Below are 21,602 nucleotides of genomic sequence, written 5' to 3'. Positions count from 1 at the left end.
TGATGTGTGTTCAAAGATCTCTTTTGTTGATTAAAATGATACCGAACTGAAAACAATCTGGCTCTGTTGGCATTTTATTCACAATTTTCTTATTCTTTTAATGGACAAGCAGAATAAGAACATTTTAATCTAAACAAAAAAGAAAAAACTATAATCCTGTTGTCTCATTTTTGTAATCTTACATTTTATTGAGGAGCGGGGTCAATTGTTTGAGGTCTCCTTTAAAAGTTGAGTTCAAAGAGCCTTGATCCATTTTTCTTCCACCATGCCTCTCTGCTTTTCTTTCGCTTTTATAACAGGTGTTTTGCTGACTCACAACACATTAGGGGACTGGAAAGGAGGAGGAGGAATGGAGAGGGATTTCATGTTTGCCCTTGCAGTTTTCTGTTAGCGTAGCATGAAAATGGTGAAAGTAAGAAAGGCCTTGTCTTGAATAAAGTCCAAACGCCAAACCAGAGATTCGCAAAGGGGGGACTGACAGGACAGAGTTTAAATAATGACAGGGAGCCAATCTGTCAACAAGCTGCAGCTGGCGCCACACGGGCGAGGCCAATTGGGCGCCATGGCAACTGTGACAGAACCCCCCCTTTACATTCTTCCCCAAATGGGTTGTGTGTCCCGAACAGCTCTGAAAAAAATAAATTCCAAGCAAATAGCAGATGTATTTTATCTGATTTTTATTATATTCACGAGACTTTAAAATGTTTCAGGTAATTACTTTTTCTGTCCTCATAATCCAAATAATTATATCTTGAGTATTTGAATTGTAATATCACTGATCGTGCTTCATTTGTCTAAGGCAAAAAACAGTCAAGGCGCATTGAGATGCAGTATTTCAACTTTCAAGGACGGGACTATTTTAAAATGGCACACAAATACCTTTAATGCCAGGTAATCCGTCTTGCTTGGCTATTCTAAGAAGACGCTGACTCTGTAGACCAAGGTGATCAGAGGTCTGAGGAGGCCTGTTAGCCGTTAGCTCGTTCTTAGGCCTTTAACACAAATAATGCACATTTCAGAGTTTTTTTTTTTTTTTCAATCACTGTAATCGGGGGATTTCTTTCCTTTTTTTTTTTTAACTCCAACCTTTGAACTGCACTTTGAGGTGCGTCCCTACCTTATCTCATTTACAACCGCGTAACCATTGTTAATCTAATCTATCTAAATCTATTCAAACTACTTTGGAAATCCCCGTTTGTGTGTGTGTTTGTATGTGACTTACAAACGCTGAAACGGCTGAACCGATTTTTCTGAAAATTCACACCGTTGTACTTTAGGCGTCCGCGAGTGTCTTTACCCAACCAACGAAATCGATAAAAATCTACCCTCTGGCGGCCTTTTTGGGTACTGCGGCAGCTCTCGACCACCGACCACTCCGAGCAGCCGAATCCAATCTTCTATTGGCCATTTTGCATTTTGCTTGTGAACTTCTTAACAGAATAAAGCTATTTTGACCTTGGAGGATTCTGGCCAATGGGATTATTTCAGATTATGCCGGTCGGCGCTCGGAGCTCCGTTGAAAAAGGGACAGAAGTCACGCATTTCGAGATGAAGTTCCTTTAAATGACATTTATTATTTCTCTATCTTGTTTCGCAGTAAACATGAGCAAAAATATACATCCGGTCAGAGCAAAAAATAAATACAAATCCAGGATAGAAATTAATTGAGCAAATTCTCTATATTCCTGGGTGGGATTTTCCATGAATGGGAGGAGGAGGGAGGATCGAATATTCAAAAAAATAGACCAAAAAATGAAATTCTTCTCTACTTAAATCGATATTGTACCTGTCTTTTTTGTCCAGGAAAACCTTCCTTCTTGTTTATTCCAAATCTTAAAATACCAAATGAATAAAAGCCCCGGAGACCGAATTGTTACATCCATCGAATCAAGTGTTTCCAACACAACACAACCGAGCAAATACATTCTCTAAAATGGACAACCGAACTGCGATAAAAAATAGTCAGTCACAAAATACTACGTTCTCGGTCGATGCCTCGTTTGATCTCGTTTCCATTGAATATATTGCTTTCTTTCTAAGTGCACCGGGTGGAATACTGACTTTTCTTTTGTTGAAATTGCTGCTGAAATATGTTTGCGCAGTTTGTGTAGAAGTATCCTGCAATGACGAGTCCAACAGCGCCACCTGCTGGTACGGGGTAAGCTTTAGTTTAGCCTCTGATTTGATGACCGGAAGGCGGATATTGTTAACAGTCTCCAGCGCGCTGCTAACGGTAAGCCAGGACTTTTTGCTGCTCCGCAAAAAGTTTATTAACAACATTAAAACCACGACTGACAACTCTTGCAACATACTCGGTAATATAATCGACGTCGTCAAGCTGTTTGGATTTCTTTTCGTTTTGTTTCTGTCGCCATTTATGTTCGTTTTGCCTTCATAGACGTTGAAAACTAGCGGAGGTGCTAACCACACGGTGTGTGTATGTTGTGTCGCTCATTGCAGGACAAACGTATTTCAGCGGGAATTTCAAGAAAACAAAAGTTCATCTTACACCCGTTACATAAGGACATTTCCAAATGATACAAACGGAAAAACAAAGGAGAGAATAACCCGGGCACTGGCAACAACACACTCTGTCCACCAGGAGGCACTGTTATGTCTTTGTAAAACACCTTTGTGCGTATTCCTATTACATAAGTTTTTTTTTTATCTCTCTTTTTTCCACACAGCTGCTTTCTGCACTAACTACGATATATCAACTGTTTTTCTCTCAAAAATAAATAGGGAATGAGGATCTTTGGTTGAAGAACTCGTCTTCGCATGCAGATGGCTAAAGAAAAACAAAACTCGATTTAGTGTTAAGTATTTTAAAGGAAAATGACGATTGAGTATGCGTATCGAATACAAACTACTTTGAAGGTAAACGAGAAGGAGGAGGAGCAACCAAGTAGGGCAAAGAAGTTCAGTGTGCAGGCGCTGTGGATTAGCCCACCAGATTAAGAGATTAGAGAGAAATAAAGTGTTGCCGCGGTGACCGTGAAAATTCCAATTTCCAGATTATATCGAGCCAGATGCGTCGTTTGCATTGACTGAGTTTGAATTGGTTGGATCATAGAAGGGAGATGATTCATTTAAACCATTTAGCAATCTATAGTGGATTAAAAAAAGGTTTGTTTTTCTGTGGTGTGTCTCGGGTAAGTACAGCCTTCTGGCGCCCATCCCTCTCCGTATGGATCTATATTTATTGAAAAAAGGTTAAGAATGTTTGTATCATGTTTGCCCTCCTACAGAAACAATCTATTTTTCCAGTATTAAACATTTTTGAAAAAGCACCAGGGAGCCACTATGGCTCCAGAGCCACTGGTTGTTGACCCTCGAACTAACAATTTCCACCTTGATTGACTTTCGTAAACAAATAATGACGTTTGTGATTTAGCCCCCTCCCAAATAATTCTAAACTAATTATTTTAAATTTTTATATGCATAGAAATCAAAGATAATTGTAGAGATTGAATTCTACATATTGTTTTAAATTGGTAAAAAAAAAGGGGAAATACTAGTGAAGTAACATGGACATGAGGTATAAAATGAACATTGAAAACTTAAATAATTTTGGGGTTAATTTTAAAATATTGTTTTGAATAATAGTTTAAAATACAGGCAAAACATTCAAATATATTTTAATTCAAAACGTTACTGTAAATGTGCATTGACCTTTTAAATTGTAATATCAATCCTTACCACTAGATGGTAGTCTTGGCCTCATAATGCTGAAGTCGTGTATTTAGAGATGGGTTAATTAGCTAAGGAGGAATTTGTGGGAATATTGTGACGTGAAACTGCATATATATATTGTCATGATTGTATGATTTCGTTGTTTAAAACCTTGCTATTGTTTTAATCATTTATTATTCTTTAATTGATCATTTATTTAGTCATATTTATGTGTCTTCTTAATGTATTCATTCATTCAGTCATTGTTATTCAGGTATTTCAATTTTATTTTGTAGCCAGAACGAATTATATCAGTACTTGTTGTGACCGGTTTGGACAAAGATTCTTATTTGAGGATTCTCCACTACAGCTATTACCTCAGGTACCGTTTTTCCCCAAGGAAGCACTTTTCTGCAGCCATTGCTCAATCATGTCCAGAATATTCTGTAATAAAAACCTCAACGGAACTGCTGTTTTCCAGCTCATATTTTGAACGACCTGTCATCTTTTAACCTGGATAGAAATGAACAATCGGAGGAAGGAAAAAGCTATTCCTCTCTCGTTTGAAAAGAAAATACCGTATAAATTATATCAGTACTTGTCGTGACAAAGATTCTTACTTAAAGGATTCTCCACTACAGCTATTACCTCAGGTATTGTTTTTACCCACGGACCGCCCTTCTGGTGGGAAAGAACTTGTCAACCGTTCAAACTTTGCACTTTCCGACAGCCATTGTTCTGAAGTTGAATCGTGCCCAGAATATTCTGTAATAAAAACCTCAACGGAACTGCTGTTTGGTAATACTACGTCAAGTGATTCTATCCAGCATGAAATCATGGAAGGAAGACCTTATCGAACACAAAGGGATTTCCGATGAGATTTTGGATGCGGGTTTAATCAGCCGGACTAAAATGACGCCTTTCACGACGATTGCACGTAGCATGCAACATCCCGACCCGTTTTGTGAAATGTCTCCTTGTACTCGACACACGCTCTAGCCACAAACACACAATTAAAGGTTTTCAACTCTTATTTGATTTACTCCGTCGCACACTTGCGTGAGATTCCCGTGGTTTTAGAGGTGGGTCCCTCCTGGTGGTCAGGTTTTTTTTTCCACGCTGAGCGAAAAGTGGGGACATCGAGGATTCGTACCCACAGAGCACACGGAGGACGATACGTACATGCAAAATGGCTTCGTCTCAGCATTCACCCATGAAGAGATAAATATTGATACAGACTTGCATTATTTTGAGTGCAACGAGTTAGGTTTAGGGATGGGCATCTGGATTTATGCCTGGCTTTGACCACAAGGGGCGCTATAGAGTCCTAGCAGACTTTAGCAATTGTTATAGAATAATGAGAATCGATTTATTGATGGATTCGGTCAGAATGCCCATCCCTAGTACAGCTCCGAGGTTACGATAATATCCCGAATTGAATGTTTTAAGACGTCGAGAGATATTCTAGGTCGAGGCAGCGAGATGGTAGCGACCGCTCCTCGCTCTTCGCATCGCCGTTTCGCTTGTCATGCAGTATAAATAGACGACGCCTCCAATTCATTTACAGAAAGAAATTTGTCCCCGAGATGAAAGACAGAAAATACGATTACAGCGTTACCGCCCTTATCGCGCAAACGTCGTCCGTGTTACTTTGGGAAGGGTTGTAAACAGAAGTGGCGAAAGGATGGCAAAGCTCTAATGGCTTTCTGTCACGGGGCTGGAGGTTTTTCAGAGGCGACGGGGGAAAAAAAAGGCTTCGGAACCTAGTTAAGGGTGTTGATCCTCAGCTTGAAAGAAACTCGTCCGGCAAACTTGTCTCTTTCGCTCCCTTTGGGAACGTTGTTGGCGTTTATCTTGCACTCGATGTTGACGTCCTCGTTGACGGTGATGTTCAAGAACTTGACGGCCACCAGAGGTTGGGAGTAGTTCACCTGAAAAAACAAACCAGTTGGACACTGGAAACTATTTATACAGAGAACCAAATCGAGATCTCACCTGAGCTTTCTTGCCATAGTAAGGGTAGTACATAAGGTTGAAGGTGCCATTGGAAGGAAAGTACATCAATTCTCCGATTTTGTCAGTGTCTTCTCGCTGTGGGGGCAGAACAATTTCACGTGTTAGGCTCCAAAAAGGTGAACTTCTTTAAATCTCCTCTTTTCCCTTTAAATCTCATGACTTGAGACGCCCACTGTCTCGTTTAAGATCAGTTAAAGACTAACGCGACACGGTGACGGCAAAAAGGAACTCTGAGAGACAAGCTAATCACAGGACACTATTGAAAATACAACAAGGGTATACAATTTCCATGCTAAGTACAGGATTACAGACTATATTTACACAAATTTGGAGCAGCCATGTTCAAAACCAGCGACTGGCCTCCGTGTGCGGAGTTTGGTGTGAATATGCGTGTGACGGCTTGTCTGTTTCTGTGTGCCCTGCAATTGGCTGGCACCAAGTCCAGGGTTTCCTGTACCCGCTGCCCAAACTGAGATGGGCTCCGGCACCCTCTGACCCCAGTAGGGAAATGCACTGCAAAAAATGGATTCATGAACCGTTGTTTGTGTTTTACCCCTATTAAGACGATTCAGTCATACTGTTAAAAACGGACATTTTCTTCGGGGTTATCGCTACCGAAGCAAGGTATTGATTTGTCTTGTTTGCATGCTTAACTTTCCTTTGTGTTTCCTACTTGCAAGGGATTAAGATCCCGGTCGTTCAGGTGGTGGTGGAAAAGACTTAGCAAAAAAGGACTATCTTGGTGGCCCAAACCTTTGTGGAAACATATTCTCTTTCGCCGGCAAGGCTGGACAAAATTTGTGAAGAGTTGTAATCATACTCTTCAAGAACTCCCAACTAGCACCCTGAGAAGAACAGGGTCAGAATCAATCTTAATGTAAATAGATCACCTGTTAACTGGAGCAATTTACTGCTCCTCTTGAGCCAAAAAAATGGACTCTAGCACCTCTGAATGGATCTTACCAGGGAGGTTGAGTAGTGACATCCCTATCTTCCCCGCAACCCAGTCTGCCGATCCAGAAACGCCCTTCTGGTGACATTTTTCAAACGTGTCAACCGAGACAACCTCAAAACATGGAGACTCGCTTGAACCTCTTGGCTGACCTCATCCGGGGCTTTGCCACCACGGATAGTTCCAACTATCTCAGCGACTTTGTCTCCAGAAATCCAAAAGCCAATCTCGGGGCTCCCACACTTTGCTTCGAAATGGTGGTGGTAGTGTTGGGAGCGGTCTCTCCTCTGAATCAGGACGCCCTATTTTCACGATTATGAATTGTACCCGGGGCACCGAATGCTCCCTCTCAAACAGTGACACACAACATGTTTCTGTTTTTATTGCACTGCAGCTATATAAAGGGACATCTACTGGATTACTTCTAAACGTTTGGTATCTACATTCTACTCCTGCGTGGACATGAAGCCTAAGACTACGAAGCATTCTTACCCATTCGTTTTTGCCAACTTTGTACCTCTGGCAGTTTGCACGTTCATGGGAAAAAGCAACGCATGAAGCTGAAGCAGTGTAAAAGCTGCGAGCCGGAAATCGTGGTCTATTTTAAGCTTTTCCGGGTTACCTTTGCTCCACAGGTGATGAAAGGAGCTTGTCCGTCCTTTCCTGGCAACATCCCGATGACCTGGAGGGAAGCAAACACAAGCCCGGTTTTAAAATAACATGGAGAGCGCCGTGGCCGCTATTTTTAAAGCGGGAATTTTCTTCCCCTCGCTCCCGACCCGTTCCACTCTCGCAGGCACTCCACGTTTCCTAGCAACAACATCCCTTCCCTCGCGCTCCTCTTTCATACCCGATTCATCTTGATAATGATGCACGGCTTGCCGTCCTGGTATCCATAGTAACGGTCATTGATTCCCGAGCAGTCCTTCAGAAGGTTGCGTTTAAATTGACACGAGCGCTTGGGGTTGTTCTTCACGTCGCCGCTGTCTTCCTGCAAGAAGTACTGGTCCGGCGTGCATTCGTCATTCTTCTGGTCCTGGACGCTGCTGTTGTAGGCTATGGAGGAAAGTCGGTATAGACCTTCAAAATGGTTTCCTCGTTGACAATGTTCTCAGACTTACGTTCCAGGAACTTGTCCAGGGCTTGAGCATATGAGTCCCAGCTCTCAGTTTTTTGGATGTTATAGACGATCTCAAAGGTCTCGTCGGATGTGGGTCTCATGACCATCCCTGAAGAGAAACAAAAGCCATAGGAGAACCTTAGACAGGTACCTGCTTGGGTGGCTCCTAGCTACCGTGCCGCACCTGGCGTGGTGAGCCTGTCTTGCCAGGTCGGCTTGTGGTCATCCAAAGTCTGCAGCATGACGTACATGGTAAGTGTAAACAGTCCGGCCAGGAAGATGTAGAAAACCAAATAAAAGAGAAGGATGAGACCTGCAAACAAGGAAGGGACACAGTCAGGTGCGCACAGTAGATTCTATAACGCAATGTGTCCGTTTTCATGAAGTGTCAGAAAGGGGTAAAGGGGGACCCTGTTTCGCCTTTATCAGTGTGATGCAGTTACAAAAAGGAGAAGAACTTTGCGGCCCTTCGCCCATCGTCCGAGTTCCCTCCAGTTGGCGCCCTCCAATTTACCTTTGCTCACTTATGCTACCTTCGTCCACGAGTCAATCTTGTTAGCTAATCCAAAGAGTTCTTGCTATGCGTTTTGATAGATACTGCATGCAGACGCCATCTAAGCACTAGCTTAACATTGACAATACACTATGACCAATGAGATAGGATTCAATGCAGGCGTGGCTGAAGCCGAACTGTGACAAGTTTTGTAACTCGTACTCGTACTTTTCCACTTTTGGTTTTCAGAATGGAAGGTACACGAGTGTATGATAAAGGATTGATAGGAGCTGGCCCAGTTTCCTCAGGATGGAAACTGAACCTGATGGCAGGGTACAAAGAACCAACTCTTTTCTTGTTGGACGGAACTAAATTTTATCAATAATCATCATTTGGTCGAATCCAGGACACTGTTATGCCTCGAAAACAAAGATGGTTAACGTTCCCCAGGTTACTTGTGACCAGTCCAATGGCTTCTGGCCCAGTTCCACGTATGCGCTCCCAAGCAGCTATGTCACTAATACAAAATATATCACAAATTGTAAAGTAGGTTTAAACGTATTTGCTCAAAGTGTGTATTTCCAATCAGTTTGATGTCGTCTCTTAGTATTCCTGTCTTTGTTTAAATGTGTTGCTACTTTACCAGGGGGGTGATCTTTGGTCTTTGGTCTTTGGTCTTTTGTCTCAACATACCAGTACTTTTCCATGTCTTGTGATCTCAATAAAACACAGAGGCAGACGGGGGGGTGACTGAGATTGAGTGAGAGAGTATACAAAGAACTCATCTCCCCGGTTGCAACTGGTCTTTGCCTGGTGCATTTTCTATCATTAGCCCAAATAGCTCTCCCACACGTCAGTGGTCTTTTTTAAACCCCACACAAATCTACCTTATACACAAGAGAAACACTAGCCTCCTATCTTGGTTACAGTTGAGATAATATCACCCTAACTGTCATGTACAGTATGCCAAGTTTGTAACTTGGGAAAAAATGAGATGTTGACTGTTGGTCCAGCTTATTGTAGTGACCTGTTCTCAAACATTGACAAATGTCATATCACCAAGAGTTACTTGGTCAAAAATCCAGGTGTCCTATCTGATCCTAATCTGTTGTTTGAGCGATATGTGAAAATCTTCCCGATAACGTCGAAATCAGATGCCGGGATTACAATTCATGGGTCGATTGTATTGCTCTCTGATCTCACGATGTCTAGCATCAAAAGTTTGCATTTGGTTCAAAAGGCAGAAGGGAGACTTTTGACATGGACAAGAAAGTCTGATGATATCATCCCGATTTTAGCTGACTTGCACTGGCTCCCTGTCCGTTTAAGATGTGACTTCAAGGTTCTGTTACTAACATACAAAAGTAGACATGGACCTACTCCGTTTTATCCTTCTGATTTGATATCCCCCTACGTTCCTCCTCGGTTATCCTGCTTAGAATATGCTAGCGTACTTGTAACTCCAAGAGTCAAGAAGAAATCTGCATGTTCGAGAGCTTTCTCCATCGGGGCCCCGCTGCTGCGGAACGCTCTGCCCTCTGAGATTCCATCTGCAACCTCAGTGGAAGTGTTCAAATCTAGAATCATATGCTATAGCTTATGATTGATGCCAACTTCATGGTTTTCTTTTCCTGTCCTTTCCAGCCACCTGGTTGGTGGCAGAGTGGAGGGGAAGGACAGACCTGGATGATTCAGTGGAACAGAACCTGGACCTGAAGCATTAAACAGCTAGCTAAAATGGGAGGCTGTGACGTTGCTGTCTTGGACTTCTTGAACAAATGTACTTATTACTTTTGTTTATTGTTAACGTTGTCCACATTTTGTGTATTGATATGGTCGTGCTGGAATGGGGATGACTTCTTGTGTGGTCACTACTTGAGGTTTCTTATTTTTTTTCATGCTCATGTTTTTGACTTTTTCCTTGCCTGCATGCAGTTTACAGATCAAGGGGTGTTGTAAAGTGTCGCATTAGCAGTCCTTTGAAAGATTTTTTGTACTTGACTCGTATGATTACGACACGAGTGTCAGGACTAGAACGAAAACAGGACCCACTTGTGTGACGGTTACCGCAAGTTTTATTGAAAGAAAGAGGCAGGGCTGCGCTGGACGCGGGAAGCAAGTCGCTCTCGCCCTCGGATTGTGATTCGAACACGGAAGTGGATCTTTTGTTTTGCACCAAATGCAATATTGCACAACCCTTACGATACCAACGGTATCACGATAACAACTGTATGCAGCATCCCACAAGCCTGACATTTCTTGTGTAAATACCATGTCAATTATAACTATAGCCTTATCCCCCTTGTTTTATGACCTTATCTTCTCTGTTCCTTTATCTTCTGGCTCATACCTCACTGTGAATGTGTAAAACTGGAGTGTCGTGCCCAATTTCGTTGTCACAATATGTTAACCCATTTTGTAACAATGACAATAAAGGTATATTCTATTCTATTCTTCTATTCTATTCTGTAACAGCGATGGCGGTGCCACGGGCAGAAAACTGGTCGGTACCCGGGACTGGGAGAGCGAGACGCGGTCGGGGTCGGAAACGAGTCATAAGCCAGAACGGGAGAGTAGACGTCGTCGGGAACAAAAAGGGGTCGTAAGCTGGGACGGGAGATCAAAACCGGTTGTAGCCGGAGACAAACGGGAGCAAAAACGGGACAGGCGGGGGTCAGGGTCGAAAAAGGCTTGCCTTGTATACACGGAGATTCGCAGACGGACTGACAACAGGGGATTGACAGGACTGGGTTCAAATAGTGACAGGGAGCCAATCAGAACCCTGTTGGTGCCTGAGCGGGCACAGCTGAGTCACATCAGTAATCATGACAGCGAATCACGACGCAGAACTGATTTTCCTCCCCGTTAAACAATTTCTTATCCGCTCCCGTGAGTTTTGCCCTCATCCCAGCCATCTGTTTCTCCGTCCATTCATATGACGAATCCCTCTATTTGGCAAAAATCGGATCAAACGTTTGCCGTTAATAAAACGGGGATAGAAGCAATTTCATTACACTGCAGAGGAGGGAGCGCTGCTGTTACGGAGGATGGGTGAGCGAATGGGGAATACGCAGGGGCTCTTCTCATTAATTCAACACTGTCAGCGTGGCAATAATAATAATTTTCTGCCACGATCATTTCTTCTTTCAATGAAATGGAATTGACCACAATAAGTACGGAATGAATGACTCCTTGGCTTTATTGGAGTCTTTCTACGCAGGAAAACATCAAGAATTGCGCATATTATCTATAATTCTTTTGTAAATTGACTTTAAAGGCAAGTATGCCGTATGCACAACATCGGCACAGATAAAATGGCTTCCTCTTCTCCTCATGCGATACATAAGGCACAATACAGACATCAAATAGCAGCAGGCTCAAAAATAAAAATAAATATATATTTCTATAGAAAAAAAATCCATTTTTCAAATAAAATATATATTTTAGCTTATTTTAAGAAGAACATTTGTACTCTGTCACTCGTATTTTGCAGGTAGTTCTGCTCAATTTTCTTCATATCTATGTCACGGTTGCCCCGGCGCCCAATTGGCCCCGCCCGTGTGGTGCCAACTGCGGCTCATGGACAGAATGGCTTTCCGTCTATTTAAGCTCAGTGCTCTCATTTTTCCTCTGTCAGTCCTTCAACGAACTTCTGCCCCGCAAGACGTGGGTTTCGACTCGGTCGTGTCCCTGTTGGTATTTCTTGTACGCTATTGTTACTGTTTAATATCGGTTTCCGGTTTCATTTCCGTCTATTTTTGTCCTGTCCCGTTTATTATTCTCTCCCGTTTTTGTTCCCGTCTAGTTTGTCCTGTTTTATTTCGATATCCTGATTTGTTATCTATGCTGTCTGTCCCGTCCTGTCCGGTATTGAGTCTATCAGTCCAATATCATCTCGGGCAATTGGAATCGATTTCATCGGCCTGTGGCTTCCTATCATTCCTCGCCAGACCGCTGCTTAACGTGCATGACTCCCCATTTCCCGTAAAATAAAAGGCTTGTGTGAGAATGTCACGCGTTTGGGTCCTGATCCAGTTCTAGTTCATGACAATATAGGAAGAAAATACTTCTTCAAATAAGCAAAAATGTCCTACTTCAGTAAAGGAAGATTTTTTTCTTATTTCTACGGATGATTTTGCGTGATTTTATTGAATAAACAAAGAAAAAACTTCTTAAAATAAAAATGTAAGTGATTTTAAAAAAAAAAAAATCTCAATTAGGTCTTAACTTATATAGACTATTGTCTATGTGCGGGTGGGTGTTAGTATGTGGATTATAGGCTCCAAAACAGCCAAACCGATTTTCGTGAAATTTTACACGGTAGTATTTTAGGCATGTGGAAGTGTCTTAAGCTAGGTTTGGTGTCAGGACACCCGCAATAAATACTAACAAATTCGATAAACATCTGCTTTCGTGTATTGCATGCTGTCATACTGCTCTTTGGCACTCCCTTGTGGCTGCCTAGCACGTTTGCATTGCCCCAACAACCTCTTTCAAGTAGAATGCCTGGCTTTTACATACAGTGAAGAAAAGAAGTATTTGAACACCCTGCTATTTTGGTATCGATCTCGTGGCTTCTTATCATTCCACGACTGACTGCTGCCTAACGCGCATGACTCTCCATTTCCCGTAACATAAAAGGCTAGTGTGAGAAATGTCACGCCTTTGGGTCCCGATCCTGTTCCGGTTCGTGACACCATCGTAGGTGCATGTTCACTGTGAGAGAGATAAAGTAAAAAGAAAAATGCAGAAATCACAATGCATGATTTTTTGAACTAAATATTGCTGCGTTACTTATATTTCCTATTATCTATATATATTTCCTAAAAAAATAAGAAACCATATCTGGATAGTTTCATCTGAAGCAATATTTTATACCCCCCCAAAAAATACTCGAAAGAAGCAAAACAATCGACTCCCTGACGAAGGAAATCACTTTGTTTATGATGATATCGTTGAAAAGAAGGTAAAATGCGTCCTTTTTTCCGCCAATCGGATTGACGCTTGGCAACTTAGCAATGCGGTGTTACGGTAAAGACGCCTTGCGGGCATCCATCCTCCTTTCCTCCTTTGAAGCATCTGTGCGTCACCTTCCCGTCTTAAAAATAGCGTTTTCTATCAGGCGGCCTCGTTTTCTCCACCAACAGCTGGGGCCCTTCCAGGGGGAGCCGCCGAGGGCCGCGACCCCCGTGGCCCCCCCGCCACCTTACTCTCTCGTTAAGAGAGTCTGTCGGTACGGGGCCCCGATGAATTATTCGCGTCGGGGTCGATATCGGATGCGGCGGAGGGAGGCGCGGGCCGACTCCTGAAATATAAATGACGGATGATTAGGGCACGGCAAATGCCAAGATGGCGTTTAAGTTTCCGAAGGATTCGCTTTCAGTGAAAGGAGGGGTGTCAGACTCATTTTCACCGGGGGTCACATAAGCTTCAGCCACAGACTGCTGTCACAGTTTTGTTCCACGGACAGACTGAGGAGATCATTTCTTCATCATGCCATGAGGCTCTTTAACTCCACCCGGGGGAGGAAAAGCCCACATGAAACCCCACCCCTACATTTGCATATTACCCTAGTTTTATAACGGTGTGTATTTTCCCTAGCACTATTTAAATACTCTATATCAACACATTATATTGGGTATTTTTGTATTCTGTATCTTTTATTTTATGATTTTATTTTTCAACACAAGGATACTGCTGGAAGTGGCAATTTCCCAAAGGGGATGAAGAAAGTATCTATCTATCTATCTATAAGCATAATGACTGTCCTTTAAAGGGCCTCGCGTCACTCACAAATATAACAAAATGTGATTGGCATAGGGCTGCAACAACCAACCGATAAAAATGATGATTAAAAGCCATGTGTTGTGTCGCACTCAGCACTTTAAATCATACAATTAAGAGAGAGCTTCGAATTTCCTTTAGATCCAACAAGAAACTTGTAGTAGCACTTTGGTCCGGCAGAGGGCGCATAAAAACACAAATAAATGGGCCTTTTTGTCTTTATACAAGTATAACTCACATGCTCCTCCAATGCTGCTTCTTTTTTTTGCTTGTATATTTGGAGGTGTATACTATATTTTTGTATGTATTTTTGTTCATTGTTAGACTATTTGACAAACGCTCGAATTTTTCTATTGTTTTCTATTACAGAATATTTCAAGTTTTTCGTGCACTAGTTTAAAATGTTCAAAATGTCAATATTTGAATTTAAACAGATCAATTAAATAAATAAATATACCCCAAAAAAATTAAATACATGAACAATTGACAGAATCATCGATTATTAAAATAATCATTTGTTGGAGCCCTAAATTGGTATATAAAATAAACGTAACTACTCCTTTATGTAAAGTAACTACGAATTTCTTAATTCCTCAAATCACAAAGATTCCAGTATTCGTACCAATAACGTACAGGGATGCCTCTACATACGAACAAAGAGAAATTCATGATACGAGTTGTCTTTCGAGCAAAAGTGTTGCCTGACATATGAAAACAAAAATCTGAGTGTTGGGAATTTCCAGACATTACCTCCAGAAAACGGGGCGTTAAAGTCATTTTATTCTTCTTTTTATCTAATTACTGTGTTTTTTACGATTTCAATGTGTTTTTAGTAATCAAGAAGATGAGTTTTATAGCTGTTTTGTCTGAACTTGAGGGGCCTCGAACAGATTCATTGGTTCTCAGTTCTTTTGTATTGGGAGAATTCGCCTGAGATATGAACAATTCTAGTACCAATTTAATACAGGGATGACTCTAAATACGAGCAAAGAGAAATTCGAGATACGAGTTGTCTTTCGAGCAAAAATCTTGCCTGACATATGAAAAAAATTGTGAATTTCCAGACATAACCCCTAGAAACCAGGGCTTTAAAGTCATTGTATCACTTTATTTATCTAATTACTGTATTTTTTACAATTTGAATGTGTTTTATAGTTATTTAGTTTTAACTTGAGAGGCCTCAAACAGATTCATTGTTTCTCAGTTATTTTGTATGGGGAAAATTTGCCCGAGATATGAGCAATCCTAGATCAGGGAACTTGTTAATCTGCTATGTAGACGTATCACTGTAAGACATTTCCACTCAATGGCATTGATATGGAAATACTGGCACTTTGGGGATATCGTAGTCAGCAGGCATTGTGGGAAATGTAGTTTTTAAACAAAACACTCTTTTTTGACCCTTCTATGTTGAGCAATCGGCCATTTTGGGTCCCTGCAGGCCACTTAGAATAATTTATTGGGCCACATTTGGCGATTGCTGATCCAAACAATGAGTTTCGAGTCTCCCCCTCAAACGATGTCCTATATTCACCAGAGAAAGACCGGTGAGACTTTATTACCTGGCAGTTGAAAGCAAAAAACGCGGCCCCCTTGAATCCTCTGCTTTTGAACATTAGATGAGCAGCAGTAACGCCGTTCCATGCTTCCTTTAATGAGCGCATCAAACAAACCTCATTTGTCTTTGACATGCCGTGCGTTTCATGTCCGTCTTCAAAAAACAGCAGCTTTTTCACTTTGCTTCCCTTTTGGATACTCTGCATTCAAATACTTCACCACTGCTTATATGAATTGGCATTTTTTCCTCATTTTCAAGATATTTTAATTTGCTTTTGAACTCCAAATGAGAAAAAAGACACTTCAAATAAGACCAATTGTCTCATTTAGCTGAGTGTACACCATTTTGCTCAATTTCAGTGGACATTTTGTAGTATTTAGTAAGTTTTAGTGGTATAAAAACATCATTCATGATAAAAATACTAATATTGATTTATAAATGTAAAAAAATACATGTACTGCCATAAAACGTGGATTTTTGTCAGGATCTGGCAAGCCACCTTCCCCCAGATAAGGTGGACACACCTGTGCCCTTTCCCCCCTAAGACTCTATCTATTCATCCCAAGACCTTATACTGACTGCTCAGACAGCACGCTGCGTCGGGCCATTGCCATTGTCATCCTGGTTGCCATATGCATGTCTTTCATCTGCATTTTGTTGTTTTGTGACCACTTGTTTGCTTGTTACTTTGTACCTCCTTTTGATTCATTGATTGACATTTTGATATTTTTTCACTGATCATCAGACACAAGGTTACAATGAATTCCAGATCAGCAGCTTTGACAAGCATTTGACAAAACAGAAGGATCAGAATGGGCTGACAGGGGAAAACCAGCGCTTATTTAAATACTTGTAAGGTTACTAATCCCTCTTTTTGAGTGCACCTCCCTCTGCTTTTCTGCGTTTGGGTCCACCTGCACAGTGTGACTTTTTTTCTTGTAGAGATTTGCATTTATTTTACACAGATCGACCAATTTTCCGCCATCTCGCTGCGATGGTTATATGAAAACCAAAAAGCTCGCAAGACTTGGAGAAAAAATGGTTAGTCACATTGAATCTTCTTTTTAGCACTTGTTTTTGCTTCTTTCTTTGCAAGATAAGATGATTTTTACAAATTTAAATGCAATTTTTCCGTATTTTTCACAAGAAAAAAAAGTTATCAAATACCAAGAAATCACCCCAAAAAATGAGAATGATCAAAATTTCAGCCAATGGGATGACATTTCTATTTTGTCGGGCAAAGCGTGTTTCTTTTTGGAGAGAAACTTCCTCGGAACATTAACTCACAGATTCTTGTCGCCGGATGCTTCCGCATGGAAATAATAATTCAGTAGCCGTAATACACGGAGAGGTACGTAAAAAATATGTAGATACGTATTAATACCTAATCAAAATGTCAGTAGACTTACATGAGTATAAATGAAAAAAAAATAAAAAAACATGAATAATGAATATGAGAATGAATCAATAATAAATGAATCCGTGCTTCAGGCGGGCTATGCTTATGTTAAACTTTGAAAATGAAGAAGACGGCCTCAAACGATCTTCCTCGGGGGCCGCAATTGGCTACGTGTTTAAGACCACTGCTTTTGAGCATCCGTGCATTTTATACAGAAAACCGATTTGACAAATTTCATTGTGTAATACAATAAAGGTGTTTTATTCTATTCTATTCTATTCTGTTCTGTTCCTTTCAGTTTTGTTCTGTTCTACGTTATTCTACTCTATTCTATTCTGTTGAGTTCTGTTCTGTTTTGTTCCTTTCAGTTCTATTCCGTTCTGGTCTGTTCTGTTCGGTTCCTTCCAGTTCTATTCTATTCTATTTTATTCTAAAAAATCTGATAAAACCCCAACAATCTATTTGTTATTTGACTGGGATCGAACTGAATCTTCTCACTTGCATTTAGATACCTGTGCATAAATGCATTAACAGACAGGAGAGATACTTACATCTTCAAATGCCAATTCTAATACAGACAAAAATCAAATATACTGTAAAATAACTACAAAAAAGTAACTATTTCATAACATTGCCAACAAAATTCTACAATATGGACCGGAATCGTCGCCCGACTCTGTGGAACTGAACCCAGCCATGCACGAATCGTCTCGCACCCTGCGATTGAATCACCTTTTACGGCGGAACCGACTCCCCTGGTGTACGTGCACAAATACTTGCTTATAAAAGCATCAGAATACCAACATATGGACACATTCATAAATGCAGTAGGGGGCCGGGCATTTCTCACGTAAGCCTTCAGGAGAACGTCGGAATCAATCCAACCCTCGATACATATTTTATGGCACACAGCTACGGCGTATAAAAAGCAAGGATAATAGGTAGGGAAATTCCCACTTCCAGCAGTTTCCTTGAGTTGAAAAATAAAATAATATAATAAAAGATATAGAATTCAAAAATATCCAATATAACGTGTTGATATAAAGTATTTAAATAGTGCTACGGAAAATACACACTGTCATAAAAAAAGGCACATATGCAAATGTGGGGTTGGGGTTTCATGTGGGCTCTTACTCCCCCGGGTGGAGTTAAAGAGCCTCATGGCATGAGGAAGAAACGATCTCCTCAACCTGTCCGAGGAACAGGACTGTGACAGCAGTCTGTCGCTGAAGCTGCTCTTCTGTTTGGAGATGATGCTGCGATTGCTCTATTATCAAGGAATAAAGCCATATTTTATTCACCAAAATATTTTATCCGTGCACAAAATCCATTCTCCTTTCTTTAATCAAGACGATTTCAATTACTCTATCGTGCAGACTAGCCGTACTTTTCGGTTCCATCAAGAAGTTCTTTTCTATCACCGTTGAAGCTAATGCGGATAGTCAAGCCTGTTTTGATTTGATTTAGGGCTAAAAACGTTTGACAGAAGCAATGGACGAGGGGATACTGTATTTGTATTCCCCTTTTTGTCGTGATACCTTTGTTACCGACCCCTAACCAATCCTAGTTTGTCAAACCGGTGACGTTTCCTAAGGAACTGACTCTGAATCTGATTGGCTTAACCAAGAGCGTCACTGTTGAGCCTCAGGGCCTGCAAAACTGATTGTGAAGGCATCCGGGTAGAATTTTAACCCTGGCAACAAGTAATAGCTGAAATGTGATTGGTTCATTGGCTGCCTAGCCTGTCTTTCACCCGGACATCGTATCGGGGGTCGGACGGGGGCGGCCCACGATTGGCTGAGGACCCGTGGAGGGTGGGGCCGAGCGGACAGAGGCTGAGGGCAACACACGTTTGGTAGCAGCGCAACCGGGGAGAAGGCAATGAAAGAAAGCTAACAGGCTATTTGGAATATAATAACCATCAGATGATTCATATATTTTTTTAAGCCCTCAGAGAAGGCCTTACAGGCCCAGATGGCCCACCTCTGCATAAATGCAGTTTATTTTTATGTTTTTTTGTATTTAAATTTGAACAAGTGAATAGTTGGACATTGTTTGATCTCGTCTGGTAAATTGTTCCAAAGTTTGACTCCGCACACAGACACACACGTACTTTTCCTGGTGGTTCTCACCTTTGGGATTATTATGACTTCCAAGTACTCATTGTGGCACGATCCAACTTTCATGCACTCAGTACTTGGCACGAGGATATGGATGAGTATGCAAAAAGGAAAATGCTGAGAAGCACGGAACGGAACCTGTGCCTGGTTGGAAGCGTGCTAAAAGGTAAAAAGCTAGTGACGCTCCGTGTAGTAGCTAAATCCAGGAATAGCTCTAATAGGCGGTCTTAAGCGAGTGCGGCTTAAAGGGTGGTTGAAAGGGGGGGGGGGGTGTTCCAGACCTCTGTGCACCTGGGACACATTGATCTGGATTATCTGGAACAACGCCGAAAGACTCCAACGAACGACGATTCCCCGCACGGATCCGAGGAACTGGACGGAATGCGGTCTTTGGAAAAGCGTTTGAATTCTTAGCGGACCGTGTATAACGCGAGACGACGTTGTTTCGGGACGCGAATCCCGACCAGAGGTCCTTAGATTAGGTCTAAATCCCTGATACTGGGCTGGGTCAAAGTGGACGTGGTACAAATAGCATTTGGCTCTTGGCTTTACTCAGATTAGCATTTGCCGGTTTGCCCCATTGAAGCCGCGAGAACCTATAGGAAAGTTTGAAATTCTGCACTAGTGCTCGAATAGATTTCCATTCCATCTCACTTCTCTAGTACACGTAGGTTTTTTTGCCTATTTATCCTGACAGTCTTAGTTTTATTTTGACACTGTGCTGTGTCTTTTCTTATTGCGTTCCACAACGTTGATATCAATGACAATAAAGGCGATTGGATTCGAAAGGTTTCAACTCATGATGTCCAAGTTTTCCCTGAGCAACACTCCCGAAACCTGTTCCTCGGACCCACCGCGTTGATATCTTGTAAAATATTTAGCGGGTGCGGCGTGCGTCTCCACCCTTTCGCTCGTCGCATTGCACAACGCCAGCGCCACGCCGGCGGATTTAACGTCATCGGCACTAAATTTGATTTTCGGCGAAAATATCAACGCCGGCAGTGACGCAATGTGTATGCGATCAAATTTGGGAAGAAAAAGCAGTTTAGACTTGAGTGCCCGTCACTGCTGAGGTCCGCTTTACCCCAGAAAACAACAGCGAACAGCTGATGAAGGTGCTGTATCTGAGTCAGATCAGGAGGACTCTCCTGTTACCGGTAACCGTAGAAGCTATTTGTTTCACCCCTAACCACGGCCCGGAGAGGTATGGGTGCCACCAGGCCGTACTGGCCCGAGACACAGCACAGGAAGCGGTGCCCCCGACCACCCCGGCGGGTAAGGGGATCCCTGAACGGGAAGCGTCCGAGTGAGGTTTGCCGCATCGCCGGCCAGCCCGCCGGTTCCCTACTCACCCCAGCTGCCGGCCGTCCTGCCCAGGAACTCCCTGGTCCTGGGGTTCCATATGTACTCCTTCCATCCGTCCTTTTCCGGATCCTTTGCCATCTTCCCAGACGAGATCGGGAGAAGTGCGGTAGAAGAGCCCTAATGCGGCGGCAATCCAATTAGCCCAGGAGGGATGAGGGAGCCCCCGCTCGGAGTGATGAAAGCCGAGCTTATCTAAGGACGGAGAAGACGGGGAGACGGGAAGTAAGAGGTTGCCCGGTCCGAGTGAGTGCCCTCCCCCCGGCTCTTGTCTTCATGCCGCAGAGTTTTGATGAGTGCTGCAGAAATCCAGCGATACTGCGGTAAAGCGCACCCCCGCCCTCGGCTGGCAGCCTCCGTCCTCTCGGCCCCGCCCTCCCAGGGTCCTCGGCCAATCGCGGGCCGCCCCCGTCCCACCCCCGATACGATGTCCCGGTAAAAGACAGGCTAGGCAGCCAATGAGGTGCTGCCGGGGTGACGCTGGTTGGTCGGATGGCGGGAAAAGATTATGGCACGCCGCACTCGAGGCATCCGCATCTTCAAAAATGTATATGTAGATATATTTATGTATGATTATATAATTCACTTTTATGGATTTATTAACTTAATACTGGGTCTTAAACTCTCTTGAGTTGGGGGCCTTGGGAGCTAGGATATTGTGCCAAACGGGGTTTCCACAGAGGTTTATATTTGTCCACTAGATGTCACTGCAATGTGTAGTGCAACCAAAAATGAGTACAGTACAAGGAAGACTAGGAGTCTTTCAATGAGACTAAAAAGCAGCCCTTTTCTTCCCATTTTGACCCAACCTTTCTCTAAGAAGCAAAAAAAGGAGGGAACAAGAAAGAAGAAGAAAAATAGGTCAAATAGAGAAATGGGAATAAAAAAATGGGGGGCAAAAGCACAAAAAACTGTTCTTTTCTTGAGCTTTTCTGTTTGACTTCTTTCTTTTTGACATTTTTGGTCATTTTTCTTTTCTTTTTTTGTGTTAATTTTCTTGATTCTTTTTTTCTTTATTTCTCTTCTTTTCAAAAGTAGTTTCCGTATTTTGTTTTTCTACCATTGTGCTATATTCATGATCATGATCTTTTTTTTCTGCACTATTATGACTATGTTTGCACCAACG

The 21,602-nt window shown here is 42.2% G+C and overlaps 1 protein-coding gene across 2 annotated transcripts; it reads right to left on the bottom strand.

Moving 5' to 3' along the window:
- Positions 1–1,554: 1,554 nt before the first annotated feature.
- atp1b2b (ATPase Na+/K+ transporting subunit beta 2b) lies at positions 1,555–20,784 on the bottom strand. 2 transcript variants are annotated; one of them, XM_088321795.1, is made up of 8 exons: positions 20,467–20,784; positions 7,945–8,073; positions 7,762–7,869; positions 7,491–7,696; positions 7,263–7,322; positions 7,133–7,159; positions 5,668–5,763; positions 1,555–5,603 (listed from the first exon to the last, which is right to left on the bottom strand). In XM_088321795.1, exons 1-8 carry the CDS (start codon positions 20,555–20,557, stop codon positions 5,436–5,438), a joined length of 885 nt encoding a protein of 294 aa, XP_088177921.1. In that variant the 5' UTR covers positions 20,558–20,784; the 3' UTR covers positions 1,555–5,435. The 2 variants fall into 2 exon arrangements, with proteins under 2 accessions (XP_088177921.1, XP_088177922.1); XM_088321796.1 differs by lacking the exon at positions 7,133–7,159.
- Between the last annotated feature and the right edge of the window lie 818 nt (positions 20,785–21,602).

The sequence above is a fragment of the Urocampus carinirostris genome, chromosome 17 (genome assembly GCF_059441175.1).
Source record: "Urocampus carinirostris isolate Australia breed hairy pipefish chromosome 17, RoL_Ucar_1.0, whole genome shotgun sequence".
NCBI lineage: Eukaryota > Metazoa > Chordata > Actinopteri > Syngnathiformes > Syngnathidae > Urocampus > Urocampus carinirostris.
Note: the sequence above shows the minus strand (reverse complement) of the source record. Positions and strands in the feature narration are given on the sequence as shown.

What these genes read in the sequence shown, in the direction of transcription:
- atp1b2b (XM_088321795.1), bottom strand. Translation starts at nt 20,557, where the DNA reads ATGGCAAAGGATCCGGAAAAGGACGGATGGAAGGAGTACATATGGAAC. An exon ending in TCATTATCAAGATGAATCGG is followed by an intron (nt 7,323 to 7,490) that starts GTATGAAAGAGG and finishes GCTTCCCTCCAG; the next exon opens with GTCATCGGGATGTTGCCAGG. An exon ending in TCATCACCTGTGGAGCAAAG is followed by an intron (nt 7,160 to 7,262) that starts GTAACCCGGAAA and finishes GCAAACTGCCAG; the next exon opens with AGGTACAAAGTTGGCAAAAA.